The following is a 22,477-nucleotide window of genomic DNA, read 5'->3' as shown; positions in this document are numbered from 1 at the left end:
CTGCTGGGGGACGTGAGCTGCTGCTCCAGGGGGGTCTGCAGGCTGCTGGGGGCAGGTGCTGGTAGTTCTGCTGCTCCCAGCGTGGATCTCAAAGGGGAAAAGCGAGCTGAGCCCACCTCTTGGATGCTTCTTTCCCTTCATAGCCCACGCTCATGGCCATGTAATGAACCAAGATGGACCTGGCAAGGTGCTGCAGCTGGCTGTTACGTGGGGCCTTTGATAGGCTGACTTTGGTCACCTCCTACCACCGGGGTGAGCATCCCCAGCCTGAGGACAGGGCTCAGCTGCGGGACCGAGGTCCCCTGGCTCCATGGGACCCCCCAGCGTGCTCCCCCCTGCCCCTCTCCCGGGGTGCAGGGACCAATGGGGACCCCAGGATGCAATTTGGGTCCGAAGAGGGGAAGGTGTGAAGGCAGATGGGGCTTCTCCCCATCCTTCAAAGCCTTCCGGGGGACCTGCAGCAGCTCCTGGCATGAACAGCAGCCCTGGGCAGAGAAACCCTCACCAGCCCCGGGGGGCTGCGAGGTGCCACTTGGCCAGGGCAGGTAGGGGAGCAGCCACATCCCCATCCCGTGTGCAGACAAGTCTCTACTCAGTAAAATATTTATTCCTCCATTATTTCACAAGAGTTGTTTTTACAAAAACCTTACAAAAAATTTCCAAAAACACAGACATGCAAAAAAAAAAAAATTAAAAATCCACCGTGGATCTTGTTACAAGTAATTGAAATGTACAAATAGAAAGGGAGAGAGCAAGCTCAGGTTACACTAATTCCTCCGTCCTGATATCCCTCCGTGGGTGCAATTTGCGTCTCGTCTCGGTGAGCCTTCGACGCTGACTGACAATCCGTGATAAGCTGCCAAGAGCGTGGCGAAGGAGGGGCCCGAAGATTAGGAACGAATGTTTTCAAATATATATATACATATAGATATTTAGTGAAGAAATATTTATTCCCTGCTTTTTTTAGGTTTACAGAAACGGCATCTGCAAACTATTAGATGGGTTTATTTTCATTAATGCTCACAAAGAGGCAGCGACATTTATATCCCTGTGGTTTCATCTCGTACAACTGGAAAAAGAGCCCCGTGCTTTCCATGGGAATGGGACCCCCTCACCCCCCTGCCCCAGAGTTGTTCCTGGGGGGGAGGGGGGGTTTGCTCTACGGGGAACCTGCTCCCACCCCGGCAGCTCTACGAGGTCCCTGCGGTGTCTCCATGTGGCTATCTGGGGAGCCGTGTCCTTCCCACTGAGCACAGGGGGGAAAAGAAGGACTAGGGGCCCAGGTTGGGCATTTGGGGTGGCTGTACCTCCAGGAGGGGTGGGTGGTGTTGGCTGTGCCCCCGCCGGCTGCAGAGCATGGGGAAGGGAGGTTGGAGCAGGTTAGGGGCCAGGCTTGCCCCCAGCTCGGCTGCTGTGGGGGTTCCAGGCACTGGGTGAAGCCCCCAGGCAGGCACCACCTGGGGTGTCCCTGAGGTCCTGGTGTCACCGCTGGGAACCATGCAGGGCTGCAGCCAGAGCCCTGGGGAAAGTGGGACAGGATGCTCTCGGGTGGGCACGCGAGGGGTTTGGGTGCTTTTGGCCTTGGCTTTGCGCACTGGTGCGTGCTTATCTCAGTGATCGCTGCATTCACCCTGGGTTCTGCTGCTGTGTTTCAGTGGTAATCTCTCGAGGTCCCTTCCAACCCCTACAATTCTGTGATTCTGAGATTTGTCCGCTCGGTATTTGCTCCACCGGCCCGGCTGGGTGAAGCCCTTCTGCAGAGGCAGGGCTGGTGCCTTCTCCACCCATCCAACCTGGCACTGGGCTGCTGCTGCTCCTTGCAGGGCGTTCCGTGGCCTCCCGAGGACGCTGTCCCTGGGCTCCAACCTCCACCACCCCACCACCGGCTCATCCTGCATCGCTGTGACGTGGGTGTTGGAGGCCCGGGGTGAGGCTGCCTCCCCCGGGCTCGCTTTGCAAAACGGAGCACCCTCGTTCGGCTGCGTGCTGGGGTGGGGCGAGGGGGAAACCATTTCCTTTCGGCACAAACACAAAAATGCCCCATGGAGCCTCCGGCCGCGGGCTCCGCGGCACATCTGCGGAGCTGCCGCTGGGGAGGCTGTGCCTCCGGAAGACGAAGCCGGCTCTGCCGTTGGCACGAAGCGCCGGGAGCCGCCTACTCAGCTGAAACCAACAGCTTTTTCCAATTTTCTCTTTCCCTGGGACGGTTCAATGACCTGGGGCTCTGCAGAATTGCTGGCAAACCCACGGCTGTGGGGCGGTGGTGCCTGGCTGGGGTGCGGCGATGTCCCCCCACAGCTCGAGGGCTCCCGGTGAGGATTTTGGGATGCTCCAACCCCACTCACTCCTCTGGGGAGGGGTAGAGCCCGGTGGCACAGGCACTGGGAAAGAGCCTTTGGCTTGCAAAAGTCTCTGCCGAGCCCCACGGCTGGCGATGCACAAGGAGGCGAAGACACGGGTCGGCTTCGGCCGCACGGGCGAGCGCCGCGGGTGGCAGCCCGGCACAAAGGGGGGGCCCTAAAGATCGGCCTCGCACAGCTTCGTGATCCTCCCGGCGCTGCGTGCCGGCCCTGCGGGAGGAGAAGACCCAATAACTCTTTGGCTCTCCGGGCAAGATACCCAAATTGGTCAAATCCAAAAGTCCAAGATCCTTCCATGTTTGGAAGCAAATTCTTGTTCGCTTGGCAAGTCTGTTTGTCCTTGAAGAGCGTGCGGGGGGTATGTGTGTGTATATATAGCCTTTATTATAAGGGTGTGCGGAAAAGCAAGTTTCTAACCAAGTTTGCTCCATATGTGGCTATAATTATGTGCCACTTCAGACTGGGACTTGACTCTACCTTCAAAAGGGAAGAGGAGAGGAGAGGAGAGGTGCTGAGCCGTCGGGTGGGCGGCACACGGGGCGGGCGGGCGGCGGGGTCATGCCGGCCGGTGCAGGACCCCACGCTGCGTCCTGGATGAGGCCACAGGGGGGTTTCCCCCGGTCAGTTCACGGTCGGCACCTGGTTCTGATGGAGGCTGAACTCTTTGGCTTTGAGGCGCAGGCTGGCAATGCTGTTGGCCATGTTCACCCCTTGGGTGGGCGTCGCGGTCCCGCTGGAGCTGTAGGACGGCACAGTGCTGCAGGGGGAGCGGGGAGGAATGAGGCACGGCCGAGGAGCCCCCGCGCCCTGCCAGCTTCCCAGCCCTCATCGGCTGCTCCCTCTTAGGCATCTCCCACAAGAGCAGTCAAGGCTCTTCGGCATTTTTATGTGGCTGGACGCATGTGGGAACCCCTCGAAGTATGTGCCAGGAGAGCCTGCCTCTGGCTTTTGGAGAGCTGGGAACCGAAGGGACCCACTCCACCCCCTGTGCCGAGATGTGGGAAGGGTCAGCGCGAGGCCAGGAGGGCCCCTCGTGGGGACCAGGCCCCCCCTGGCCCCAAAACGCATGGAGGCTGCTCTGCAGGGGGCAGAGGATGTGCAGGCAGGGCTGGTGTGGGTTCCCAGAACAAACCCCGGTGAGCTCCTGCCCCTGGCTCCTTTGGCCCCTGCAAAGCTCCCCGTGTCCTCGGCAGCAGCACGGGGCTGCCCCGGAGGTGGGGATGGTCCCTGCCCCGGTGCCCTGTCCTTGTCGGTGCCTGCACCCACCTGTATGGGGAGGTGCTGGTCCAGGAGAGGTACTCGGGGCTGAGCGCCGTGGGCCGCGGTGCCATGGGCTGCTCGATGGCGGCTTCTTGGCTGTAGGACTTGAGGAGCGACGCTGACCTGTTGGCCAGCATCGCCCTCTCGTTACGGCGGAACTTGGCCCTCCGGTTCTGAAACCAGACCTGCACGGGGAAGGGGAGGCGTTAGTGGGATCCTGAGGATATCCCCGGTGTCCCTCCCCCCGCCCAGACCCTGGTGGTGTGCGGGGGAGGAAGGCAGAGGGGTTCTTCTTCTGCCTCACAAACCTGCGCTCACCTGGACCCTCGCCTCGCTGAGGTTCACCCTCCTGGCCAGCTCCTCCCGCACGAAGGCGTCGGGGTAGTGCGTCCTCTCGAAGACTCTCTCCAGAGCCTGGAGCTGGCTGCTGTTGAACGTGGTGCGGTTCCTCCTCTGCTTCTTCTTCCTCTTGGCCGCCCCGCGGCTCGGGCTCAGGCTCTCGCCTGGGGGGGACATCGCAGAAGAGGCCCCATGAGATCCCACAGACCCCACCAGGCTCCTCTGTGCGGAGCTGCTCAGGACCAGCCCCGATCCCCTGGGCACGTGTGATGGCCACATGCACACAACCCCGCAGCCTTCACGAGAATCCAAGCCTATTTTGGGACCTGCTGGAGTTTGGGGTTAAACCCAGCACCTTTGGTGTCCTCATGCCTGGCTAAATCCCTTCGGGGTCTGATTTCTGCTGCCAGCCTCCAGAGACTCCCGTGGGGCAGCGCTCGTCCTGAACCCAGACCTCAGAGGTGTCCTGGGCTCGGCCCTTCCTAAACCGAGGTTCGGCACCAACACCTCTCCGAGATCTGGGGCTCAGCTCCCACCTCCAGCAGCCTCTGGAGCTCCACTGGAGCAACACCATCCCGCAGCCAAAACCTCAATGCTCCCCAAACCTCAACCGTGCAGCCAGGGAGAAACACGGCCGCGTCCCTTGGGGCTCAGCTCCCCCCGTGTCTGTTTCAGCCTCCGCTGGCTCGTGGAAGCATGGAGCAGAGGGTGTAGCTTCATTTCTCCCTATTGATCTTGGGCTTTCCGCCAGGCCGGGATTAATCCCCTCTTTGTCACTAGATCCTCAGGTTTAGGCAAGTTTGTGAAGATTTTTTTCTGATACCCGGCCTGCTGCCTGCAAAGGCTTCATGGGAAACGCGTCGTGCTGCTGATCTTCCTTACGGAGGTACTGGGTAATTATTTTTTCCATTAATAAAGCATCTGGATCCAATCTGTACCTACTGGTGGGAAAGTATTTGGGAATTATTTGAAATGTTAATAGTTTTATGGCATCGCTCTGATTCATAGCAGGGTTATATTCGGGTTTTCTGTTCTGTATCAGTGCAGAGGCCACGATGGCAGGAATTACTGCTCCCTGTCTGTGCTGAAGAAACAAATACTTGCTAATAAGCTATCCTGATACTTATTAAATAGACGTGCAGCGTTTTCAGACGATACACGAGCAAGTAACAAAATCTACTGGAAGGGATCTTAACTCTCCTGCTTCAAGACACCACCGAGCTGTTGAGCAGGAGGAAACTACATGTTCCAAGATCTTAAGGCCAAAAAAACCCTTCTTGGCCCTTAATTCTGAATAGCTCAAGCTGTGAAACCTCTGCCAGCAAGCTCTCCACCAAGCCCCTCGGGTCCCTTTGTACATCACGCTCCGGGGCGGCCCGCCCTGAAACACGAATGGCTCGGAGGGATGCGGCAGAACAGGAGGGGCTGCAGGTCGGTTATTTCCATTGCTGGCCATGGCCTGGAAGGAGCAGGTCAATTTTCCAGTGCTTGGCCACACGAGGACCAGAGGCAGGGTCTGGGAGTACCAGGGATGCCTCCAGCAACATGACCCACGGGGGGACCAAGCAGGGGGCGCAGACTGGGTCCCTGTACCCAGTCCCTGGGTGCACGCAGGGATGCTGCAACATTTTGGCCATGATGGGGCCAAGCTGCTGGGACCGTGGGGAAGAAAAAGCATCCTGGGGCTGGAGGGGATGGCCAGGAGGACAAGCAGCTCCGTCCAACCCCCGTGGCATTGCTTCAGCCACCGTCTCTTATCATGCTCCGGGTGCGTTTGGACCTCGGTTGACTGTGCTCAGGGCTGGGAGCTGCCCGTGCTGCTGTAGGTGGGACGTGGGCTTCTTGGTACGGCAAAGACGTTGTGGTCGGTGTCGTGCTGGTGATACGTGTGGGTTTGGGGCCCTTCTTCTGCCTGGGAGAACGCAGGCTGCCCCTCGCTGCGGTTGGCGTAAAGGCTCACAAATAAAATTCCCCAGATTCCCTCCAGCCCTTGTTTCTGCCGCTTCAAATGTTCTGCCAGTCTCCGCTTTCCAGTTGCCCCTTTTAGTTAAACTCCTTTTTTGGTCCTGTTTTCCTTCAGCGAGCTAACGAGCCGCTGGATTAAAATACATGGAGTCCGGCCGTGGTTGTCCCTGAGTTTTTTGGGAGCCTGGGACCGAATCAGGGCCACGGGCCGGGAAGGACATGCGGGACGGAGCGGGCGAGCGGCGCCTGCTTGTGGGTTGTGCTCGCTTTGGAGGCTCCTGGAGAAGTGTGGGACCAGGGTTTGGGTCAGAAAGTGCTGTCCCCCGCTGCCCCCGCCCAGCTGGCTCCAGGCAATGGTTTCAACAGACCGCTATTAAATGTATAAATAAAATTTATGAACCCCATTTGATTTCCTCCCGGTTAAAATTCTGGCTATAGGACTTTTCCATAAGCGATGGCTGCTCTCGCCCATCCTGAACTGGAAAAAAAAAATGAAAAAGGAGGAGAAGGGCTTGCTTAAACTGACTCTCACAGCATGCAGAGCTGGGATGGATCGCTCCTATAAGGGACACCTTCATAACCTGAGTCAGCTTCATGAAAACGAGCACCACAAAGCACCCAGGGAGCACAGATGGGGTCAGGTTGGGTCCCGTCCCCACGTCACTGCCACCATGAAGCCCAAAGACCCGCTGCCACCCCGTCGCCAGCCGGAGTGAATCAGATTTAACCAAATTCACCGAAGCCCTCACGGCAGAATCAGAAAACCTTTCTGCACTCTGATGGGCTTCCAAGAATAAGAGTCGCAATTGCCCGAAGTCAAAAACAGCTCGATGCTGAATTTCTTTTGCCCCCGAAGCCTCGCCTGGGGAGGCTGGGGGGAGGTTTTGATGAAAGCTGAGCCTCCGCGTTTGTCACTTGTAACCTGGGGGGGCTGCCAGCGGCGTGGCTGGGGCTTCGGTTGATTGTCCAAGCCGGAGGTCAGAGGGGACCTCTGAGCAACCCCCTCGCCTCGGTATATTTACCTTCCACTGATTACAATTTCCGCTGAAGGGGAAAAAAAAAAAACACAGGGAAGGGGGGAAAACAGGGGAACAACGTTACCGCCCAGCAAAGGATGGCACTGGGGAGGGCGGAGGGGGGCTCAGCATCTCGCACAGCCCCGTGGCTCACGGCACGACACGTCCCAATGGGGCCAAGCCCCGGGGCTGCCGGCACAGGCGTCCCCAAAATCACTTCGGGACCCCCAGTGGTGCCCCAAAGCGCGCTGACGAGGGCAGGAGCCCTGCCAGGACCGCGTGCTGCCGGAGAACGGCCCCGCCGCAGGGGAAGGGGGGAGCGCGCAGTCGTGGCCCATTTGCAGAAGCAGTGGCCCCAGCGCTGCTGGGTCAGAGCCGTGTTGGTTTAGCTGAGCACGGAGCAAGCCTGCTTTTCCGCCTCTTGCCCTTTTCCCCCATGCTTCGACTCATTTTCTGCAGAAACGACGTGCCGGGCTGCGGGAGCCCCAGACCAGCAGACATCAAGGGCTATAAATTGGTGATTCGTGCTGGGTTTCCACCCGGGCTCCAGCTTGGATTTAGGACCGTGGGGCTGTCCCCAGCTCCAGGCCAGTGCTGGCCTCGCGGGGATGCTCGCAGCATCCTCCCCACCCTCCAGACGGATTTCGGTGCTCCCTCTCCTCCCATGCTTTCCATTTTCCATCGCAGCGCCGACCCCGAGCCCCGGCCCGGCCGCAGTTGTCTGCCGTTAAATTATTTCACACGTTCCATTTATTTGCAAGGCATTTGCCAAGGACCTTTTAAGCCTTAAATTCCACCCCCCACCCCCCAGCCAGATGATCAAATCTGCCGTACCATTTACTTTCCTGCTCCTCCTGGAACAGCATTTTTTTTTCTTTCTTTCTTCTTCTTGGGTATAATTTAAGGGTTGAAATAGCCTGGAGGGAATTAGCTGTAAATTCTTCCTAAGACAAATAAATTCAGCCCTCTAAGTTTCTACGTTTTTCAAACTGTTGAGAGACGTTTTAGGTTTGTTTTACTTGAAATAATGATCGCGGCATATCTGACCCTCAGGCTGCGGCCGGCTCTAACCAAATAAATAGCTTTTATTAATTAAGGTTTATCCTTAACAAATAAAACCCCAATTTGATCTCGGCCGGCTGAATTAGCAAAAATAAACAACTGGTTCTCCGGGCACTTGATGTGGATTTAACAAATTAACGCTGGGCCTTCATCAGGGAAGCCGCAGGGTGGTGGAGGCCTTTTACAGCCAAGAAATCCTTTGGAAAAACAATGTCTTTCGTTTCTCCCATGGTCTCTCTCTCGGTAAACATGTGGACCGCCTTCATCCCTTTATATACTCGGGGGAAGCGAGGAGGCTCCAGCGATGACGTCCGTGCGCGGCCGGTTAACTTGTTCCTCGCAGCCCCGTAATCGGGGAGGAAGCGCTGCCCTTGGGGTCGCGCCGGGCAGCGTGAGCAGAGCTCTCTGCTCCGGGAATTTCTCCCCCTGGGGGTTCCCCCCCCCTGCTCCGGATCCTTTTTTTCCTGTAACTTGCAGCCGAGCTGCCCGAAGCAGCTGGGGACATTGGGTCTGTGCTCTGAACGGAGCTGGGTGAAGGATGGGGGTGCGGAGAGGGGTCTGTCCCCCTCCATGGGAAGCAGGAGGCACAGGGCTGGTGGCAGAAGCGATGCTGGGAAGCACCCCCCCCTCCGATCTCCCCAAATCATCTCCAAAAGCCCAGGGAAGGTGAGGAGCAGCTGGAAGCTCCTGCAGAGAAACCCTTGGGGCCACCAGCCCCGGGGTGCCAGCTCCCAGCTTTGCTCAGGGTGATGCTGCGCCGCCCAAACCCACCCCAGGACCACCCCATGGGCATGGGGACGGGGTGTCCCGGGGCTGCCAGCCCTCCTCTGGGCTCTCCTGCTCTCAACACAGGTCTCCAGCCCCTGCCCCATCCCGCCGCCTCTCCCTGCACCTCCAGAGCAGCCCCAGCTCCCCCAAAACCCCAGCAAAGCCTCAGCCTCAGGGGGAGGCCAGGGAGACCTGGGGGGGTCCAAATGTGCTGAGTCCGAAGGAAACTTTCCCGGCTCAAGTGGCCTACATGAAAAATTTAAGAGAGGGGCAAGTCTCAGCTACCGGAGAAACATTACAGCGAAATGTTTCCGAGGATGTTTCACCTCATTAATTGTGAAAAAACTGAAACGCTGACACGTTTTTACAGGCTGCCAGTTTTGCTGGGGGAAAAGTGTCTCCGTTAAAAAGGAGCAGCGAAAGCCTGTACCAAGAAAGAGGCCAAGGCTGTCCCGGGAGGGTCTTAGCCTCTGCTCACTGACAGGCAGCAGCCGGCTGTTTTATGGTTATGGAGCTGCCGCCGCACCAGCCAGCAGCCACCCAGCGCCGCAGACGCCCGCGTTTCGGCAGGGTCCTGCCCGCCGGTGCTGCGGGGAACCCGGGGAAGGTTCTGGGGAAAGGGCAGCAGGACCTCGTCCGGCATCCCCGCGGGGATGTGCCCGGCCTGCGCTCGAAACCCTCCGTTGGCTGCCGTGTGTCAGCAAAGCCATGGTCACCTCGGTTTTGGCTCATGGCACCTCATGGGACCGTGAGGGTTACGGGGTGTGGGGGCCGGAACGAAGCTGGAAAGGAGCAGCCCAGTCCCATGGGATGCCGCGTCTCGTAGGGACGGTCCGAGCCCTGCAGCAGCCACGCTTGCAGCTCGGAGTCAGCTCTCCAGAAGAGGCGGTGATTTTTCTGCTGCAAACCCAAGCGCGCCGGAGGAACGAGATCGGGAGGTGTCACAGCGAGGAGGGGACAAGGAGACAGGCAGTGGGGCAGCCGGGAGATGACCTGGCTGCTGTGATTTGGGGAGGACGCCCTGAAAGACGAAGCCTGTGATTTCCTCCAGCTCTCCACCGGAGCGATCCCTGGCCGCTCGTTGGTTTGCCTCGGGGACGAGGGCCTGGTCCTGACCTTCCCTTCCCCAGAACAACCCCAGTGGGGACACAAAACTCCCCAGGCAGGGCCGCAAGTCTCCGTCAGACCGCGTTGATGGGTGGCACCAGCCCCGGGCACCGACCTCATGCATCCCTCGGGCTCCCTTGGGCGCACACAAAAAATTCCCTCCCGTGCCCATGGTCAGCCCGGCCTCGCGGAGGCTTTCAGGAGCAGAGGAGGCACCCAACGGCCGTGCCATCTCCAACCATCACCTCCCTCGTGCCAGGTCCCCGTGGGGACGGAGCGGAGCTGGTGTCCCCGTTGGTGGCAGGAGCTGCGCGGCCGGGGCCGGGCGCTTTCTGCGCACCGAGGGGTTTTCATTTGTCCTCCAGGCTGCTCTGGGCGTGCCTCGCTTGCACAACTCGCCCGAGCTGCTGGCTGCTACCAGAACACAGCGCCCGGTAAATAAATAAGCACTCATCCTGCACCCCGCTTTCCCCGGCGGCACGGAGAGAGCTCAGCGACTCGGGGGGGTCAGGGCTCCTGGCAGCAATGGGGCTGGGGGCACACGGAGCCCTAAAAAAACTCCGCGGTGCCTTTCCCGCTGTGGGACGTCCCTTGAAAACGCCCCAAATGGGTCAAAAGGCAGATATGGAGGCTGTAAGGACGCGGTGCGTGTGGTGGGGCTGTGCCCGAGGATGCTCGCAGAGCACGCACCGGACTGGGGGGCTCCTCGGGGGGGACGCTCGTGGCCGGAGCTGCGCCGCGGCGGGTTCATGGTGCTGAGCCAGGCCAAGCGCTGAGCAGCACAGAAGCAACGGGGGACCGGGAATTTTTAATTTTGTTCTCCCGCAAAACTGCCAGCCCCCGCGGCGGGGGCCTGCGGGCCAACAAAAGGCGCTGGCTCTGCCCCAGCCACCGGTGGGGAGCCTCCCCGGCCAGGAGGCATTCACAGGGTGGGGGGGGGGGGAATTTTGCCTTCATCTGCCAGCCAGGAGAGCTGCTCGTGGTGGGAAGAGCCCAGCGCCGGGTCTGTGCTGAGCCCCGGGCCGCTGCATCGCCCTGCCAAGGGGCCCCCCGGGCACCCACCCGGGGCGCAGCCTCTCGGCTTCACCAGCGCCGCCGGTGCCGTGCGGGAAAATAGCTGAGCGCGGGGCCTGGCAGCACCGTGATGGCTAACAGATGTGGGAGCGGGCTGCTGCGGCGCGCGAGAAATCAGGGACCGAGGGAGGAGAAAGCTGCAGAAATGGAGAGGTTTGGGACAGCCCCGGGGGACTGCGGGGTCCGTCCCGGGGTGGGCAGAGGGGACAGGCACTGCAGGATGGGATGGGATGGGGTGGGCTGGGGATGGGGATGGGGATGGGGATGGGGATGGGGATGGGATGGGGATGGGGATGGGATGGGATGGGGATGGGGATGGGGATGGGGTGGGATGGGATGGGATGGGATGGGATGGGATGGGATGGGATGGGATGGGATGGGATGGGATGGGATGGGATGGGATTGGACGGGACAGGACGGGACGGGACGGGACGGGACGGGACGGGACGGGACGGGACGGGATGGGATGGGATGGGATGGGGATGGGATGGGATGGGATGGGACGGGACGGGACGGGATGGGACGGGGTGGGATGGGGTGGGGTGGGATGGGATGGGACGGGACGGGACGGGACGGGATGGGATGGGATGGGATGGGGACGGGATGGGATGGGACGGGATGGGATGGGATGGGACAGACATTGCTATGACTGATGATACTGGGATGGATGATACTGGGATGGACAATACTGGGACAGACCCCACCATCCTGCACTAAGGCTTATGGGGCTGTATGCTGCTTCCCTCCCACCCCACAGGCACAACCACTTTCAGACCCACTTGGTGCATCCAGAACCGTGACCCCGCAGCTCCCCCGCCGCAGCCACAGAGGTGCTAACACCGCTCGCCTGCCGTACCAGGTTACGCACTCTCCCAGCAGGGCACTGGGCACGTGTAGCTAATTAACGCTAACGAGACTCGTGCAGCACCAACCCGGGCAGCAGCACCCGCGAAGCCCCATTTCTGCGACTGCGAAGCCCCACTGAAAACTCTGCTCTGACTACAAAGTCGTTTTCCCTGGGGGGGGCACGGGTGCCCTGCCCGTCCCGGCGTGGATAGCGCCCGGGGAGTTTTTGCACGGTGCTTAGAAAATAAAAATAATCAGCGATGGCTGCGTAGCAGGAACGCTATGTAGGGGGCTGGCTCGCAGCCAGAGCCCCCTGGCATGGCAATCGCAGCCTTCCTCTCCACCCCCGGCAAAAAAAAAAAAGGAAAAAAAAAAAAAAGAAAAGGTGGTTTCTTGAAATTTAATAAGCAAAAACCCGTAGCAAGCCAGCCCCAATGGCATCTGGCACTGAAACCCAACACCAGCCCTCCAGGTTAGAGCGCAGACCTAATTGCATCAGGGTCATTGCCAAGACGGGGGGAAGAGGGCGTGCGTGGACCGGGGGGGACGGCGCAAACCCCGTGGGACCCCCCCCTCAGGCCAGCTCTGGGCACCGGGACCGGCCCCTGGCACCCGTCTGCCTCTCTCCTCCTTTCTGAGGCCAGCTGGGGGCTGAGATGCCACCGAGCGCCCGTGTCATCAGCAAGCACCGACACCAGCACCTGCCAAAACCCACCCTGCAGCCCACGGCCATGGGTCACGGTGCCAGGACAGGGCCACTGGCACGTCTGGGTGGGCGAGGGCTGGGCACAAGGTGCCGTTGGGGACCCCGTCCCCCCCCGTCCCCCCGCTCCGAGGAGCACCCCGTGGGCGCCTGCACACGCATTCATCCTGGAAACCCTCACCAGCCAGCAGAATTGCTGTCCTTCGGTCTGGTTTTCATTTGAGGTCGGTGGCCTCTCGCCAAATTTATTGTAAAACATTCATTTTAATAAGTGGCTCGTATCTTTTTTCTTTTTTTTTTTTTTTCCTTTTTTTTTTTTCTAAACCCAGCCCATTTAACCGTTTCCAGATTAACGCGCAGGGTCCTGGATCAGGATCCCGGGGGCAGGTGCTGGCTGCGGGGTGATGCTGGGGGGGGGGCTTGGAGGTGTTGGGGTAGGGGGGCTGCTTCGTGGTCCTGCTCTGCAAAGGGTGGCAGAGCCGAGACCCTCGCGTTCATCACACCAGCGCCGTCCCCTCTGGCTCCCTGGGGAGCCCAAGCACCTTCTTGCCGTGCTTGGGACCCCAAAACCCATCCAGGAGCTCAGTGGGGGACACACTGGGGCTGCTGTTTGGGGTCCTGGGGCACCATTCAGCAACCTCTGGGTTCTCTTCTATGAATCTCGTTAAAACGTACAACCTGATGGGTACCCTGGCGGTGCCGGAGCCAACGCACACCGAGGGGACGGTGCCTGGTAGTTCAGTTCTGACATTTGTTTTAGGTTTCATAAACCTCTAATACTAATAGAAATGCTGCAGTGTCTTTTAATTTAAACGAAAACAGTTATTTTTTTAATTTAGGAATCCCCCTGAGGTATTTACAACCCCCAAATTACAGACATGTGGCCGGCCGGGGCTGCGAAAGTGAAATCGGGGAGGAGGGAGCGTCCCACGGCCACGGCTGTGCAGGGCTCGGGGCGCGATGCGGGGCTCCCCCATCGCCAATCCCCCCGATTTGGGGTGCAATGGGATGCACCCGCATCAACGCTCCCCGATCTCTGGCACAAAGGGGCTGCGCTGTGATGTTCCCGTCCCTCTTGCAGCGCCTGCACGGCTCGGGGTTCGGTGCGACTCCCCCGCGGTGGCCCTGCAGTGTCCTGCATGACTTGGGGTACAACACAGCCCCCCTGCACGACTCGGGGTGCAGTGCAGCCCCCCCCCCGTACCACTGCCATGCCCTGCACAGCTCGGGGAGCAAGGTAACCCCCCCATCAACCTCCTGCACAGCTCAGGGGGCAGCGCAACCCGCTCGCAAACACTGCCGTGCTCTGGATAGCTTGGGGTTGTGATGCCACCCCCCCAAAAATGCCATGGTCTGTACAGCTTGGGGTATGATGCCACCCCCCAAAAAATGTCACGGTTCAGTATAGCTCAGGGTGTGATGCCGCCCCCTAAAAACCACCGTGCTCTGTACAGCTCAGGATGCAATGCACCCCCCCCCCCAAAGAGCCATGTTTCATACAGCTTGGGGTGTGATGCCACCCTCCCAAAAAACCACCGTGCTCTGTAGATCTCACGGTGCCACGCACCCCACAACACTGCCGTGCCCTGTGCAGCTCGGGGTTGTGATGCCACCCCCAAAAAAACCACCACGCTCTGTACAACTCGGGGTGCAATGCCACCCCCTAAAACCCCACTACGCTCTGTACACCTCACGGTGCAATTCACCCCCCCCCCCCAACCCCGCCATGCCCCACACACCTCAGGGTGCAATTCCACCCCCCGTTAACACCCCCCCCAAGGCCCCGGGGAGCAGCCCACACCTCGGCCAGGCACCACCACGGCCGCGATGCCCCCGCTCCAGCTTTGTCCCGTGGGTGCTCCCCCACCCTGGGGCCGGGCTCTGCCCCCCCTTTCCCCTGCGCCCCGCTTGCGCCAGCGCTGCCATGTGCTCCCCGGCGCTCCCCCGGCTCCCCTGCCATGTGCACTCCAGTTTCCTTGCGTGTGAAGCCTGCAGCCTCTCAGATTCAGTGGCTGGAAAGGATGGCGCCTCCACACATCTGGTTCAATGCGAGAGCCTGGCGCCTGGCTTAGCCACAGTCTCCATTCAGAGACACACAGACTTTAATAGACTCATACAATTCTTCCTGATCTATCACTGCAGCCGCAGCTGAAAAGCTGCTTTATTATATGCGCTCCAAAGGGGGAAGAGGAGGGAAGGGGAGGGGGCCGGCGGCTGGCGCTGCCGCTCTCTGAAGGCTCCGGAGCCCCCCGGCGGCTTCGCTCCCGCTCCCCCAGCCCGCCCGCTGTCCCCCCAACCCCGGGGGCAGGAGCAGCGCGGCGGCCTCGTTAGGTCCCCTGCTTAATTAGCGCCTGCCCGGCGAGCTGCTGTTTGCAGCCCGGTGCCAGGCACAGCCCAGTCCCCCAGTAAGGACCCTGCTTGTCCTCCTGGGGTCCCCAGAAGTGTCCCCTGCCCCAGGACGGGGCGATCTCGCCAGCCCCTCCAGAGCCAGCGTCCCCTTTATCCCCCACCCCACCCGGGGACACGCAGGAGGGTCCTGTCCCCCCGCAGCATCCCCCGGTCCCTGTGCCGGGGGGGGGTCCCTGGGGGCAGCGAGGGATGCTGACGGTTTCGGTACGCCGTGGGAAGGTCGCCCGCAGCCACGCGTCCCTTGGGCTGGGAATGCCTTGAGGGCGAGGGTTTTTTTTTAACAAATTCTCAGAAATTTGGGGGCGTCCAGTGAAAAAACAACCCAGTTCTGAAGCACGGCAGTAAGCGGGTGACAGATCTCACCCTGAAAGCCCAAGGCAGTCCCTTCCCAGCAGGAGGGCTGCCTGTCCCCATCCTCCCTGGCCATCGCCGGCCCCACTCAGGGGATGGTTGCCCCCGGCCACCGATGCCCGGAGCTTGTTCCCTCTTCCCTGCTGCTTTTTCCAGCTGGGATAAAACTGATCCGTGTTCGCCCTGAGCTAAACCCGTCTCCATTCCCAGCTCAGCCCCCGACCCTGGCATTTTACAGGACGCTCCGGGCTTCCCCCGTGGCACAGAGATGCTGTCCCAGCCTCGCCACCCCCCGCAGGATAAATCCTTCCAGCTGCTGCTCCTGCCGAGCGCGCCGCAGGCAGGGACACGGTGCCAGCCCGGGGGACGCCCAGGCTCTGCCAGCCCCGAGCCACCAGGGGCTTAACCGCAGCAAAGCACCCAGGCCCCATCCTGCCTCCAACCCCGTCCTTTCGGCTCAATTATTTCACAGCCCCCGGGGGGGGGGGGGGAGGAATTGCCCATTGCCGGAGGAAAGCAGCCCTGGGAAAGGGGGCGATCGCCCCGCTCCCTGGGAGAGAGGAAGGGTTTCTAACCAGGCAGCCTCAAAGCCCTAAATCATTTCATCAGCCTCCCAGCTACAGACACACGCCCAGGCTCTCTTAAAATGCTGATTCGTTGAAATTCGCCCATCTTGGCCGTGCGGAGCCGAAAATTTCATATTTTTCCTGTGAATCAGCCCCGTTCCCTGAAATAACAGCCCAAAAAGAGAGGGGAAATAGTCTTGCACTGAGCTGTTCCTGGTCATGCTAGACATAACAGCCCGGGGGGGCGGGCAAGGTGTCCCCGTGCCCTGGCTCCTCCTGGGCTGGACACGGCGGCACCGGGCACCCGGAGCTGCTGGGGGGGTTCCCGATGGAGCAGGGCAAAGCCCCGTGTCCCCAAAGCACGCAGGACCCCTCTGTCCCCTCCGGACCCCGCCAAGAAAAGGTTTTCACACCCGTTTCTTGCTGGAAAGGAGGTGGGAAGGAGCATCCCCTGCGGCGGTGCCACTGAAAACCCGGCTCGCTGGGGACGCAGAGGGGAGAAAAATCACAACAACGCGGGGGGGAAAGGGGAATTTCCAGGCACTTGGTTTAGGATTTTTTCTCTTCTCCCCACGGCAGTGGCTCCCTCTCCCCCGGCACAGATGCGAGCAGCCCCACAGAGCCGTGCAAACGCTGCACGACACGTGCTGGTGTTTCTTCACTGGGAAGGGCTGCGAGCGCACAGCACCACTGCCTGGGGCTGCAGGTCCCCGAGCTGCAAGGTGTGCATGTTGGGAGGGGGGTCCTGGAGCCCAGGTGGGGGCGTTCAGCCCATTTGTGGGCAAATCTCACCCAAATTGGGGCCCAGGTGCCACCAGTCTGTAAGGGCTTGAAAGCAGCCCGGGGCTGCACGCACCCTCCCAGCACGCAGGAGGAGGGTGATGGTGAGCTCGTGGCACCCTTGGGGGCTGGAGGAGGATGGGGAAGCAGGGAGCGGTGGTACTGGGGTTACCCACTCCAGAAACCCCATTTGCAGCTGGGGTTTCTCCTTGCCCGCACCTGGCAGTGGTTTGTGCTCTTTCGGGGTGGTTTGCAGGGTTTCTGGGTGCACAAGACCTGGGGACCTGTCCCACCGCACCCGTGGAACCACCAGGTGGGATGGGGAGTCCCGTGGCAGCAATGTGGGGTGACCATCTGGGGAGGGGGTGCCTGGCTGTAGGGTCCGTGCTGCAGGCTGGGGGTTAGGGCCGAGGTGGGTCCTCCCCATTATTTCTTTGACCGGGATGCGCTCGGATCCCATCTGCGAAGTCGACCATGATTAATTGGCAGTTAATCAACCTGCGCGACGGATGCTGCACCTCTGAGTGAGTGCTGGGCTTGGGCACCCAGCCTGGCTGTGCTGCCCCCCCCCAGCTCCACAGACAGCACCCCTGCGTGGACACAACCCCCATGCCCTGGGGTTTGCATCCCTCCCTGCAGGGCAGGAGATGTCCCCACGCCCTGGGGACAGCGATGGTGGCACACGTCCCCTGGATGCCACGGCCACGTGAGTTTTGCTCCTGCCCCAGCCCCGTGTGCCGCCCGTGCTGGCTGTGCTGGCCTTACAAGGACCGAGGCAGCTCGCCTCCCCCGGCCCCCCCGGCGGGTGCCACCCGTCCCAGCTCTGTGCAGGGACAGTCCCCAAAAGTCCCCATGCAGGAGGCTCGCGGCTCTTGTGCAGGCTCAAAGGGGGTGAAGCGGGGTGCTGACACCCCCAGCCCCTGCTGAGCATCTGCAGACATCAGCCAGAAGCCCCCCGGGGGAGGCAAAGGGGAAATTTCAGCAGTTTTAGGGCTGAGATCCGCAGGTCCCCAGGGGCCCGTACTCCCCTGGGCCAGGCTCAGGGGTTGGCCACGAGTTAATGATGCTGTCCCTAATTGCAGCCCAGGATGTGCACAAGCACCCCAGGGAAGGCAGCTCCCAGGGCCTCAGGGGCACAAACCAACCCTTTTCCAGCAGCGGAGGTGTCCCTGAGCTGTGCCCCCACCTGGTGGGGACGAGCAGCGTTTGGGAAGGCAGGACAGGCACGGCACAAACGTGTTTTGTGAACTAGGACCCCGGGAAATTTTGGGACTGCTTGGGACAACTGGCCAGCGTTTGACCCCAAAAGCAAGTCCCTTTTTGTGTCTTGCTGTCACCAAGGCCCTGCTTCACCTCTCCTTTTTCATCTGTCCTTGTTTGTGTAATTAAAGCCGATTTGCTGTAACATCCATCACCGTAACCCCTTCTGCCCCTTTGGGTGCAGCCTCTCCTTGCTTCATCGCGGGACCAAGGGCAATTCTTCCCCCCCATTTCCCAACAAGGGGATGGGGCGAGGAAGGGTCTGGACCTGCTGGTGGGGTGCCCGGGGCTGCCACCTGGCCCTGTCCCATCGCACGCTCCCATCTCACCGCCGGGACTGGCCAAAATATCACGTCGGGCAGGCAACGGGCACCTTTCCGCCCACCCAACCCCATCCTTGGGGATGCTCCCACGGGGCCGCAGCCCCACCCCGAGCCCATCACACCGGTGGCTCGCACCCAGCTCCCAGCCAGCCCCAAAAGCGTCCGCCGGAGCCAGCGCCCGACCCTCTCCCATCCGCAGGCAGCACCAAAAGGCCGCTCATTGTTTGAAAAGCCATCAGTCAGGGCCTGCTGGCTAAAATTACCCTCCTGCTTTATCATCTTGAGAACATTAAGGGCTGTTGTTAACAGATGTTTCGCGTTACACATTATTTGTTAGTCTAATGAAAGGAGGTGAACAAGCTTTCAAGACCTCAGAAGTTGTGCGGAAGGTTTTCGCCGGGAGGCTGCTGCGCCGCTCCGGGGGAGGACGGGACGGGGACGGGGACGAGTCCTCTCTGCCCCCCGTGGCATTTCCTCTGCCGCTGTCCTGCCTGGCTTGTGGGATTTCTGCCTCTTACCTTTTGGGACAAACGTGTTGCACGGCTGATATCTGCGCCCGGCCCTCAGCAAGGATGCGCTGGGTGCCCTCGGGGCCGGTTTGGGGCAGGGGCTGAGCAGCCCGGGAACCCAGATATAGGGCTGCGGGACTTGGGGTGCTGAGGGAGGGCAAGGAGGGCCCAAATCTTCCTCATCAAAGCATAAAACCTGCCTCAATATTTTCCAGCATCCCCAGGCCATGGTGAGCCCTGCACGGAGGAGGGGGGTGCCCGCAGCAGGTTTGGGGCCACCCTTTCTACAGCCCAGCAGCGCAGTGACCCCAATAACCGCTGCCCAGCCAGACACAGAGCCGCAGCCTGCGGAGACACAGTCAGATTCGGGGCCCGTTTGCACCGACAATTAACCTGCTGCCACCAACCCGGGGGGCTCCAAGCCTGCACCCGGTAGGAGGAAAAAAAAAAAGTGATGGTGAAGATGAGAGAAGATGCCAGGAGCCTGTTTCGCTTTAGGGTGACGATAAAAGCTAGCGCTACCAGGAGAAGTTCCTCTGCTGTCATCACGCTGATGCCGAAAGCATCGCAGATGCGTAGCGAGATCTGATGCTCGCAAGGGCAGGGCGTTCGCGTGGGGTTTGGTGTTTCCCCATCCCGACTTCGGAAAGTGCATCCCAGATCCAGCAGTGTCGGTGGTAACGGTCCCACACGGCAGTGTGTTCATGCACGGGGGTTTTCTCTCCCCGTTTCCTCGCTCGTCTTCCTGCTGCTTTCAGCTCCCGTCGCTCAGGTATTTCCCTCTCCAGGTGGGATTGTGGGGAGAAAGGTTTCCATTCCCACACGCGCTGCCGGTGCATCCCAGATGCCGACGGTGTCTTTGTCCCCATGCCTTTGCAGAAGCAGGTGCCAACGGGAAGCATCCCCCTGGTCCAGCGGTGCCAGGATCAGTGCGCCAAAACCCACGGGGCCTCTGCCCCAGGAGGAATGGGCTTTTAGGGTAAAAAATGGGCTGGTGAGGATCAGCCAGCCCCCTCGGCTCTCTCTCTGGTACTTGCATCACCCCTGGTCGCCGCTGAGCCCCTTTGGGGTGTGCTGGGATTTCAGCAGTGCGGTAATTTCTCTGCCCTTTTGCAAATAGCCCCCTGAGATGAGTTGCTGCTGCGGGACAGGAGGGGTGTCTGAAAGTTGTGCCCACCCTGTGCTGCCTGCAGCCCCCCTGTATGATCCCATCACCAGGCAAAAACTTCCCCACGGTCCCAAAGCCAATGTGAGAAGCACAAACAAACGCCCAGGGAAGGGGAAGGAGGACGGAAAACACCACCAAAAGTACCTGAAACCATCCCAAAAAGCAGCACCCAGCCCTCAGCACCCTGAGCAGGGCGGGGGGCTCTGGGGGCTCTGCCTGCAGAGGAAGGAGGTTGTGCAGGGAATAAATGGGGGGCCAAGAAGGGTGCTTCGGCCCCAAGGCGCACACAAGGAGGGGGCACAGGGTGCACCCTGCTCCCATCGGGACCCCTCGCTGCAGCTCTGGGGGGGCTGAGCCCCCTTCCCCCGGCCAGGCACGGGTCAGGCCCTGGGCAGGGCGCGGAACAAGCCGGGGGTACCCGAGCCCAGCCTGGCAGCAGGTTTTGGGGCTGCGCCTCCACGCCGAGCTCCCCAGCCCCTTCTCCTTTCCACCACCCCGAGGGGACTCGGGGGGGGGCTTCCAGGTACCCCAGGAGCGGGGCTGTGCAGCAGGGACGGGGCCGATCCTGCTCGCTCCGGAGCCGGGATGCGCCCGGGCGGAGCGGGTTTGTCCCGGTACAAGCGCTCCTCCCGCTCGGACCGGACGAGACCCGGGGGGTACCGGGCCGTTTCCCGGCCCCAGCCCCGGCCCCAGCATCCCGGGGCAGGATGAGACCCGCTCCGGGGGCTGCGCTCCGGGGGCTGCACCGGCTCCCACCGGCTCCCACCTCTTGGCCCAGGGGGGGAGCGCACGGACAAAGGCCGGTCCCGGGGCCGGTCCCCCCCGCTCCCCCCCCCGGGGCCGCCTCCGCTCCCGGGGTGCAGAAACCGACCCGGGGAGCCCCGGGAGGGGGGGGCGCAGCCTCGCAGCCCCGGCAAGCACCGGGAGGGAGCTCGGCACCGGCCCGCAGCCGGCACGCCCGGTGGCGGCGGTGCCCCCAAGCCCCCGGCACGGTGTCCCCGGCCGGTGCCCTGCCCGTGTCCCCCCCCCACGAGCTCCGGTGCCTCCCCCCCCGGCGCGGTGTCCCCCTGTCCCCGCTGTCCCCGGGCTCTGTGTCCCCCCGTCCCAGCCGTCGGGGACTTTCGGGGCGGCGGCGGCTCCTCTCCCACCGGCATCCCGGAGCCCCCCCCACCCCGGTCGCCCACCCCTCCGACGGCCCCCCCCAGCCTCCCCCCGCCACATCCTCGCCCCCCATCCCGCCCCCCCCCCCACCCCCGTCCTCGGGGGGACCCCGAGCCCCTTTTTCCCCCCGTGCTCGGCGCTGCCCACGGGCCGTAACCCGGAGGGGGGGGGGGGTAAAGGGGTGCAGGGGGGGTCACCCCAACCCCAGAGCTGTCGGGGCCGGGGGGGGGACATCCCGGGGCGGCGGCACTCACCGTCCTGGGGCGCTGCTTCGCTGCCGCTGCTGCCTCCCGACGGCTCCGGCATCGCCTTGCCGCCCCCGGCGGGTGGGGGGCCGGCGGGGGGGGCCCCGTTCATGCCGGCCGCCACCTCCTCCAGGTCGAGGAGGTGGCTCACGCTGAAGTTTTTCCGGCCCTGGGGGTTTTCGGGAGGCTCCGGACCGCGCACGGTGCCGGGGGCGAACGGCTTGTCCATGGCGAAGGCTGGCGCCGAGTCCATGGCTCCCACCCCCAGCCCACCCCGAGGTGCCGGGCCGCTCCCCGGCCCCTTCCCCTTCTCCACCCCCCCCCTCCCTCCAAATAAATAATAATATAAAAAAAGAAAATAATAATAAATTAAAAAAAAAGGCAAAAAAAAAAAAAAAATCCCGGCTGCCCTGCGAGTCCGGCTCCCTCCCCAGCCCCTGTTCCGCCTTGTGCTGACGTCTGGGGAAAAAAACCACGCTCCCAGCCCAAACTTTTTTCCCCTGCTCTTTGCTCTGGAGCTGTTCAAACTAACGCCCCTGCTCCGAGCCGAGCGGGGCGGCCCCTCGCCCCTCGCCCCTCGCCCCTCGCCCCCCGGGCCGGCGACCTGCCCCCTGCCAGGGGCCGAGCACCGGCGGCAGCCCGGGCAGGGAACCCGGGGTTGGGGGGGTTTGGGGAGGGAGGGGGGGGCAGAGACCCGCTATCCCCCCTTTGCCCCCCCCTGCGAGCCCCCCCCAGCCCCTCTCTGAGTGCTTCTATCAACAAGTGGAAGCGGCCGCGCTCCGTGGGGAGGGACGCGGGGGGGCTGCGCTACCCCGACCCCAAATGGGGCCGGAGGGAGAGGTGACCCGCGGGTGACAGGGGGACACGGCACCCCCCCCCCATCCACCTCCAGCCCCCCCTCCCCACCCCCCCAAGCCCCAACAACCCCGGAGCAAGGTCACCTCTCCTGGGAAAAGCCTGGCTCTCTCGCCTTAATGAGATAATTACGTCCTGCACCACAGTTAAAAACTCATAGGCTGCTTCCCTTGGGGCTTCGAAAGAAACCTCCCTAATGAAAACCAGCCGCCGGGAGAGGAAAAAGGAGTTTTTCCCCCCTTTAAAAAATCCGATCCCGCTAGGGGTATATGTGTGCGTGTGTAGACGGAGGAGGCGATGGGAGAGAAGGGGGCAGAGCTGGGGGGGCTGGGGGGCGATAGGCAGCCGGG

General features: G+C 61.7%; 2 protein-coding genes across 3 annotated transcripts; one reads left to right on the top strand and one right to left on the bottom strand.

Annotated features, from left to right (window-relative positions):
• Positions 1–587: 587 nt before the first annotated feature.
• PRRX2 (paired related homeobox 2) lies at positions 588–21,569 on the bottom strand. Of its 2 annotated transcripts, none has more exons than XM_083808003.1 (4): positions 21,282–21,569; positions 3,939–4,123; positions 3,627–3,805; positions 588–3,099 (listed from the first exon to the last, which is right to left on the bottom strand). In XM_083808003.1, exons 1-4 carry the CDS (start codon positions 21,523–21,525, stop codon positions 2,982–2,984), a joined length of 726 nt encoding a protein of 241 aa, XP_083664129.1. In that variant the 5' UTR covers positions 21,526–21,569; the 3' UTR covers positions 588–2,981. The 2 variants fall into 2 exon arrangements, with proteins under 2 accessions (XP_083664129.1, XP_083664128.1); XM_083808002.1 differs by having other exon boundaries at positions 588–3,117; positions 21,282–21,564.
• LOC310884995 (uncharacterized protein) lies at positions 4,443–21,204 on the top strand (the record flags this gene model as incomplete). Its single annotated transcript, XM_083807707.1, has 4 exons — positions 4,443–11,104; positions 11,709–16,710; positions 18,914–21,080; positions 21,191–21,204. Exons 3-4 carry the CDS (start codon positions 20,114–20,116, stop codon positions 21,202–21,204), a joined length of 981 nt encoding a protein of 326 aa, XP_083663833.1. The 5' UTR covers positions 4,443–11,104; positions 11,709–16,710; positions 18,914–20,113.
• Positions 21,570–22,477: the final 908 nt, after the last annotated feature.

The sequence above is a fragment of the Anser anser genome, assembly GCF_964211835.1.
Source record: "Anser anser genome assembly, chromosome: 21".
NCBI lineage: Eukaryota > Metazoa > Chordata > Aves > Anseriformes > Anatidae > Anser > Anser anser.
The sequence above is the reverse complement of the archived record's forward strand: the minus strand, read 5'-3'. Positions and strand labels throughout refer to the sequence as shown.